This window comes from Scomber japonicus, chromosome 3, assembly GCF_027409825.1.
Source record: "Scomber japonicus isolate fScoJap1 chromosome 3, fScoJap1.pri, whole genome shotgun sequence".
Lineage (NCBI taxonomy): Eukaryota > Metazoa > Chordata > Actinopteri > Scombriformes > Scombridae > Scomber > Scomber japonicus.
In genome coordinates this window covers 20,502,990-20,511,723 of record NC_070580.1, presented here as the reverse complement: position 1 = coordinate 20,511,723, position 8,734 = coordinate 20,502,990, and the positions used below count along the sequence as shown (strand labels likewise).

The following is an 8,734-nucleotide window of genomic DNA, read 5'->3' as shown; positions in this document are numbered from 1 at the left end:
TTGAAAAGGTGGACTGACTTGAGTGGTTTACTATTGGACTTCTCCCAGTCACCGTTAAAGTTGTAATAACTGGACACCACCTATGATTAACAATGTCTGGTGCACAAAAGGTAAATGAGCAGATTTAAACTTTCCAATAAGCCTTTTAAGAACTTAATTCCCTTGTTGTTTGTTGTAGCATTATGGAAACTTTTTTTTATTCTTTTAGAAAACCTCTGTGTGTTATGTTGGTTTTAATGCGAGGGTTTTTTGTATTAAGACAAATACCAATAAAACGACTATGGAAAAACCGTGGTCAATAGGAATATACAGACTGTGTTTTGAAGAAAAATGTGTGGTCCTGTCACATTGCACATTGTTATTGTGTTATTTACTCTTTGTTTGCATGTTGTTCAACTTTTTACTGTAAAACAGGTTTACAGTTAGTAACCAAGCAAACCTCTCATCTTACTTTAAAAGGAGATTTCCAGTCATTTAGCAAATTAACAAGTGGATTTATACTGGATAAAAGATCTTAATATGTATGATGTAACAAAATATACACATGTTTCATTGTATCTGTTTGCATCACAGGGCAGTCCTTTGACTTTGGTGTTGATGGTTGCTTCTGCAGCCATTGGAGGAACTCTTCAGTATGGCTTCAACCTGGCCATCATGAACGCCCCCACAATTGTAAGTTTCTCACACCTCTTGTGTGTGTGTGTGTGTGTGTGTGTGTGTGTGTGTGTGTGTGTGTGTGTGTGTCTGTGTGCACAGCATCAGATGTTCCAGTGTAACTGAGTATGGATTAGTTAAACAAATGTGACGCTGACAGAGGAAATCTGATTAAGTAACGTGCAAAACATTGTTGGTTTTTTTATGTAATCAATCCCTTAATAAAATAGTGTCAGTCCCAGTATCCTGGTGTGCACTGGTATGCTACTTTTTTGTAATTTGTTCAGCATGAGCTGATACCCAGGAAAAGAGATACTGGTGTGCACAAGGTATCTTTTTTTTTAAATGTGAAGGTGTGTCCACATTTTTGACTGGTACTCTACTGTTTATGATACCATTTATGTCATCTATTTATTCATTTAAAGCCTTGAAAATGGTCAGGGATTAAGTGTGGCCATACATTAAGATGGGAATCATAATACAATACACATCTTTAAGAATGTTTATATGTGTGTATTGCCTGTACAAGCTTACTTCACATTAGACCACTTGTATCTGTGATTAGTAATTCTCATGGTAACAGGTCCAATTTAATTGTGCTGAAGAAACTAAACAAAATGAACAAGACAACAGATGTCCACAAAAAGGAATGCACAAACTACTTGGCAGAGTTAAGAAGTGTCACCTTTAATCACAGCTGTGTTTGTATGTGTGTCTGTTCTGTTAACTCAGTTATATATCGTGTTGTAATGGCTAACTGTCTCATCTTTTCTTGCAGTTTATTCAAACCTTTATCAATGAGACATTCCTAGAGCGCTGGGACATCCAGCTGGAGGACTACCAGGTGACTCTGTTCTGGACAATCATTGTCTCCATCTTCTCGTTGGGGGGCTTTGCAGGGGCTCTTATTGCAGGGCCGATGACCATTCGCTTTGGGAGGTAATATAAGATGCTGATGTTTGTACAGTATATGTATGAATGTAGAAGGTCAGAGAGTTATGCAGCATGTTTTCATTGCAACGTGCAGAGAGTGAATGATCAACCTGCCGATGTGCACATGTGTAAATAAATAAAGAGATTGTTCATTTACTTTTACTCTATCAAATGTTTACACATAACCTGAATGAGATTTGTTTTCTTTAGTGTCAAAGAATCCCATAGAAGTAACAAAGCTAAACAAACAGTCATAAATGACCTTTGTAAATATGATGAATCCCATCTGTTCTAAATGAACACGCGTTCCCGAGAATAGTAAGTTAACATGAATGATGCCCCCAAAACACCATATAAGGTCAGGCAACCGGCAGGTTGTAGATAAACTCCATTCATGAAAATGACACTAATGATAAAGACGAAAAACTGTCTCTCAACTTTACGAGCTCTCAGACTGAGATCCCGTTCTCAGAAATATATCAACAGAAACACATATTATTATTTAGTGTGGTGGAATTAAAAGTCCCAAGAAAGCCAAAGAATGAGAAAAAATAACTGGGAGCTAAACTATGACTTAGATCACCAATATTTCAATTAAATAAATACGAGTAATTAATAAATAGTCCGTTTGAATTGTGGAAAAGTAACTTTGAACCTGCTAACACCTGTGATGACAATGTAAGCCGGCAGAAGAAGTTGGAGATGGGGGGGTAACAGCTCAACAGCTCGACCTTTGTGCTTATTAACTAAAATAGGCTACATCACTCTGCAAAGTATAGCTACTATACCATGCTTGGCTGTATGGTATCATACAGTGTTGTTTTGTCTCCGGGTGGAGGTGTTATGTGTTTATTAATTGATTATCATATCTTGCCTATCTATACAATGTCAGTAAAAATGTAAATCTGTAAAAATGGGTCAAAAAATCCTAGGCACTATAGTTTTTAGCGAATGTTAGCCAAACAGGAGGATAACATGTATTTGTTTGGGACTATTTAGCTGCAGATTAATATGCATTTGGTGTGTTAGTGAGTATTTACTGCAATAGGACGATGTGTATGGGATTAATTAAAAATAAACTACAGCGTCACCACCCAGTGCAACAGCTTTTTAAAATAGTTTTGGACAACTATAGAGGTCTGTAGCACAGATGAATAAACTATGTCTGACTTTTGACTTCTGGCTACACAATGAATGCTTCTTAGAAACTTTTCATGGGATTTCTTGACAATAGAAAGTGTAGAATATCACCAGCCATATTCTATATTGATGATTCTCAGACACACTTAACCCACATGATATTCCTGTAGAACAGCCAATCATGTTTATGCGTCTGTATTTTAAAGGCTTAAACTCTCAGTGACCTCCAAAAGCTGTTTGCAATCACTTTATTTTATTTTATTTTCCTCTCCAAAGGAAGAAATGTCTGCTATTGAACAATATCTTCCTCATGAGTGGCTCACTCTTGGCTCTGACAAGTAGAGCTGCAAGGTCTTTTGAGATGATCATTATCTCTCGTGTCCTAGTTGGAATAAATGCAGGTATGTTAGTTATGCCAATCAATATATATGTTTTCCTTTAAACACCTGCAATACTGTCAGACCTTCTCAAATTATATATTCATCATGTATGCAGCAGAATGAAATGAGAACTAAACTAAACTGACACCTTTAGGTGGTGATAAAAACATTTTTGAAAGATAAACGTAAGTAACAATAATTCAATGGAAGCTTCAGTAATATCACAGAAAGACACTTTGTGTTTTGCAGGGATCAGCATGAATGTGCAGCCCATGTATTTTGGAGAAAGTGCACCAAAGCACTTAAGAGGAGCTATCTCCTTGTCATCAGCTGTTTTCACAGCATTTGGAGTTGTGTTGGGACAGGTGATTGGACTCAGGTATGAACACTATCTGACATGTTTTTTTTTTAATCAAAAGAGGATCATCTTTCAGTGCAAAAAAAATAAAAACCATAGATTTCAAAGATATCCACTGTAACACTGGATTATTTATTTATAGAGAGCTATTGGGCAGTGAGCCATATTGGCAGTACCTTCTTGCCAGCAATGCCATTCCTGGCTTCATTCAGCTCCTTACACTGCCGTGGTTCCCAGAAAGCCCCAGATACTTGCTTATCGACAAGGGGGACAAGGAGGCTTGTGTAAACGGTGGGTATGAATTGTTAGGTTGTAAGGTAGTTTACTTGAAAACTTCCATTTTCTGCTACTTTATACATACAGTCCACTATATTTATCTAACAGTTACTCTTCAGAGTAAGATTTTAGATTAAAAAAGATACCATAAGCTTATAAAATACATTTCAGTGCATCATTAAAGATGACATTCCCCACTATACTCGTCAAAAATATGCAATATATAATGTTGTATCGCTCACAGAGGCCAATTGTCTTGAAAACAAGTACTTTCACTTTTGATAATATAAGTACATTTTACTAATAATATTTCTATACTTCAGCTTGTATGGGATTTTTGACTGCAGGATTTTTGCTAAATTTACTCATGTAAAGGATCAGAGTACTTCTTGCACTACTGGTGTCAACACAGCACATGAAACTATATTAAACACTTTTATATATTAAAAAAAATAATAAGCCAGCATATAACAGAACTAAACATAATCTGTATATAAATTGTGGTTTTCTCCTGATCAGCTCTGAGACGTCTGCGTGGCTGTGAGGTCCAGAGCAGCGAGCTTGATGAGATCCTGCAGGAACAAGCTGAAGCCAAAGGAACGCGGGCCAGCCGACCGTGGGAGCTTTTTGCTGACCGCTCTGTGCGCTGGCAGCTCATTTCTGTCATTGTTATTAGCAGTGCCATGCAGCTCTGTGGCAATGACTCGGTAAGAAGAACTGAAGCCAAAGTTCAGTCAGTTTCTGCTCTTTTTAAATACTTTTTATTGTTTTTGAAGGTATGGTTTGGTGTCTCTGTAGGAAATTCTGTTATTCAACCCATGAGGATCAGTGTTACTGACACCGACATACTATGACAGTATCAGATGTTGGTCACAGTTTCCTCCGCCTGCGTTGGAAAGTTGATTAGAAATTTGAGATGATCCATCAGCGGCTTGTTTCAAGTCTCTGGTTCTTTACTGCCAGTCACATAAAATATGTATGCATGAGATGAAGCATCATCACTCACCGTACTGCAGAGTGAATGATGTATATAAAGACAGTATAATGTTTTATATTTTATTTGACTAATTTTCAGACCTGTATCAAGTTTCCTTCTCTTCAGAAAATGCTGACTAAATAGTTGTGTGTCAAGGCTTTTAACCGCATGACTGATAGTTATAGGGAGGGGCTGGGTATTACTGTACGTACAAAATGCTTAATCGGCTTATCACCAGCTAAAATATTTGTAATCCTTCAGTTAGTTTCACACACTTTTCAGTTCTGTGTGTGTTTGAGTGTGTAGGGAACTTGAACATTGTGTTTGTTGTTCTTATTGGACCTGTGAAGTGTGCACAAACCCCTCAGGTCATGTCACATATAAATAAAGTCCAGCTGAAGTTGAAGTAACAACTTCTGATGCTCTGCAGTACTCTCACATCTGATGAATGTTCTTTTTCTTGCAGATTTACTTCTATGCTTCATATGTGTTTAAAGAGGCCGGAATAGCAGATGAAAAAATTCAGTATATCACAATCGGCACTGGTACATGTGAATTCATAGCCTGCATAATGTGTGTAAGTATCCGTCATTTAAGCACATGACTTGTTATGTAACTGGCTTCAGGGAAAGAGAGACTGATTATTTGCATTCTTCTTGAAGCTTAACCTACTGTTACTGTAGTTTCTGTGTAATAATAGCTTTGTTTACATACAGCAGGTTTTACATTTCACTGACAACCACACTAACATGATGTGGTAACACTTTACAATAAGATACTATATTTTCTAATAATTTGCTTGGATGGTTTCATGATTTCATTTAGTACTAATTATGATGAGTCTTTTAGTCAGTGCACATCATAAAGTCAGCTGTACATGCAAATATAAGCATATAGTCCAACTTTTAAGAAAAATTCAGCTTTGAATAATAATGAATAAAAAATATTTAAATAATAAATAATTCCTGGGAATGTCCATTTTCTCTATAGTGGGTACCAAATGTATTTATACAAAATTTCTGGGAAAATATCAAGGAAATTACAGAACCGTATACTAAAGTATTACCATAAATTCCTATGTATTTATGTATATTTAGAAGAATTAAAAAGGAACAAATCTGGAACTAACTCATAATTAATAAATAGGACTAAATATGTCACTCTTGGAAAAAGGTGTCGATGTTAATAATCCCAGGATTAGTTCCTAGATATCTTTGAATCTGCTTACCTAACACTTTCCTAATTAATGGTAAGTGATCGACTACTGGGTAATAAATAGCACAGAACAAATAACACATAAATACTTTATCATTCTGTGCATAGTAGTTACTATTTTGTGTCTCCTCTAAGCATTAACCTACACAACTGACAAATATCTACTGTGTTTTTTACATGTTTAGTTAATGAGTTTAAGAATGACATGAGCCAGAGACGACTTAATTCTCATAAAAAATGTAATTGTCATATTCAGAGCACATATCAAGAATTATTGGCTATTCATTTATTAGGAAGCTCCTGGTCTGTTCCTTACTCAACCATTGGTTGTAAAAGTGTCTGTAAAACGATAGTCGAAATAGTCTGATGTTCATGTTTTGATATTTTCAGAACCTGCTGATAGAGCGCAAAGGTCGGAGATTCATGCTGATGGGAGGGTTCATCCTCATGACTATCTGGGCTATTGTCTTCACAATTGCTCTATCCTTTGAGGTATTTATCTCACTTCACCCACATACCATATGTTTTCCAATGAAAAATATTTAAAAGTGTTTTTGTTGTTAACACAGTTGTAGAACAGTGAATATTTGTACATTTACACACACAGAATATGTGTTTACTACAATATGTTGGACTTGTTGTAATCACTGATAAAATCAGTCCAGCTAAAATTAGAGATCAGCTTCATTGTCTATGTTAAAATTACTTTTTCATTGTTTTTGTCATCGTTAAACTGGCCAATAACATGACAACTGCTGACCAAAATGTAAAAAATTCACAAACAGGTGAAAGGCTGAAGGTTTTGTGTCACAGTTACTATACATGTACACACGGTACAATGAATCTATGATATGTGTTTACAAAATGCTTCATCTGTTTTTATTTTTCCTTTCTTGATTATGTGTTGCTCACTGTGGATATTTTACTTTCCTCCACACATATAAACAGCATTACATATCCTGGATGCCGTACCTGAGCATGGGCTGCATCTTCACCTACATCCTCAGCTTTGGCATGGGACCAGGTCAGTTATCAGGAGTTTACGTTAGACAAACTCATAAAGTGTCTGTGTGTAACTGGTACCAGAAATGAAATGAACTGCCAGACTAGATAAAATGATGCCAAATGGAAAAAATGGAAAGATATTTCTGAAGATGTGATGATGAAGCTGCAACTGATCAAACAGTTTTTTCTTTTCTCAGCTGGAGTGACGGGAGTTCTGCCCACAGAGATCTTCAACCAAACTGCTCGTCCAGCAGCCTACATGATCGCTGGCTCCATGATGTGGCTCAACCTGTTCATCATTGGAATGATCTTCCCATTTCTAGTGGTCAGTCCATCCATCCATAGACCATCCACATGTCAGCATCTATCAATCCAAAATTAACAAGCAAAGTTTTATATGAGGTGTTTTCCTCTTAAAGTACTCCCACAGTGTTACCACAATATTAACGTATGCTTTAAAACATACATGACTTTATTCAATCAATTATTTACAATACATAGAAGGTGCATAAAATGAATTAGTATATCACAATTAAGTCACATGACATACTGTATTTCCATTGCAGTCCTTAAGTTCAGGCTAGGAGGCAGGCAGGAAAAGGGAGTGACGTGTATATACTACTTTCTAAGACACTGTCACACAAATACACTAAATAAAAACATAAAAAATGATACAATCATGAAAATATATTTTTTTAAATACACAAGAGCAGGAAGTGATGTGTGTGTGTGTGTGTGTGTGTGTGTGTGTGTGTGTGTGTGTGTGTGTGTGTGTGTGTGTGTGTGTGTGTGTCTGTCTGTGTGTCTCTGTGTGTGTGTGATTGTGTGTGTGGGTGTGAGTGTGTTTTAGCATGGAGCCACTCATTAAAGCTGCAATTTATAAAAAATATTCTTTTAATAGAGTAGAATTTAGAATAAAATGCAAAGGGATTACACACCATAGTTTCAAATTGTCTTCAGCTCACCAAACATATAATAAATAAATCAGGATCATGTAACTTAGAACAAATAAAACAAATTTAAAAAACAGTATTAATATACATAAAACAACAGATTAAACATTAAAGGTCAAATACTGTGGGGCAAGATTTGCTGCACACCTTTTTGAATTCACTTGTGAATTCAAATCCTCTGCGCAACTGGAATTAAACAACTTGCTTTTGTTGCCAAAGGGACCTTAAGGCAGAGTTCAGAGTCTCAAACTGAAGAAATATAGGATGTAACCTGTCTACCTGGATGTTTGTGGCTTATTTTCTGTCTGAATGATCTTGTAATTAATGCATTTTAGACATGTAGCTGATGAAGGTAAATATACACAGACATGTTTCATCATATCAGTCTGACAGATTCCCGTTGCCTTTCTTTCACAGAGTGAGTTGAGTGAGTACTGCTTCGTGCCTTTCGGAGCAGTCTGCCTGGTGTCTGCACTGTACGTCGGCCTGTTTCTGCCTGAGACCAAGGGGAAGTCTCTTGCGGACATTACGAGTGAATTCCACAAGCTCAATTTCAAAGGCCAGGACAGAAAGTGTGCATCACAAACTCAAGCTCAGTACCAGCTGGGTGAAGTGTGTCTTTCCACAGCCTTGTAGACTCCTTTTTTTCTCCTGAACACAGTCACATCCACTGTGTCATTCACTTTGACCTCTCTTCAGCCTGAGCTGGAAAAAGCCACACGGCGGTCTGACAGTAATGGAGGTGTACTTATACTTGGATCTACTGCTGTTTGGAGTTACCTTTTACATCTTCATACTTGTTTTGCTACTCTTTTGCACTGATTGATACAACAAAAAGATTAAG

General features: G+C 36.6%; 1 protein-coding gene across 1 annotated transcript; it reads left to right on the top strand.

Moving 5' to 3' along the window:
* The first annotated feature begins 519 nt into the window (after window positions 1-519).
* Window positions 520-8,526, top strand: LOC128355278 (solute carrier family 2, facilitated glucose transporter member 11-like). The gene is made up of 11 exons (XM_053315525.1): window positions 520-672; window positions 1,433-1,593; window positions 3,004-3,128; window positions 3,357-3,486; window positions 3,608-3,756; window positions 4,261-4,448; window positions 5,184-5,294; window positions 6,323-6,424; window positions 6,881-6,956; window positions 7,135-7,262; window positions 8,308-8,526. The coding sequence occupies exons 1-11, from the start codon at window positions 520-522 to the stop codon at window positions 8,524-8,526; spliced, it is 1,542 nt and encodes a 513-aa protein (XP_053171500.1).
* The last annotated feature ends 208 nt before the right edge of the window (window positions 8,527-8,734 follow it).

Excerpts from the sequence above, each read along its gene's own strand:
- LOC128355278 (XM_053315525.1), top strand. The coding sequence starts at position 520 with ATGTATGATGTAACAAAATATACACATGTTTCATTGTATCTGTTTGCA. Across the intron at positions 1,594-3,003 it reads ATGACCATTCGCTTTGGGAG|GAAGAAATGTCTGCTATTGA; the intron begins GTAATATAAGAT and ends TCCTCTCCAAAG. Across the intron at positions 5,295-6,322 it reads TCATAGCCTGCATAATGTGT|AACCTGCTGATAGAGCGCAA; the intron begins GTAAGTATCCGT and ends TGATATTTTCAG.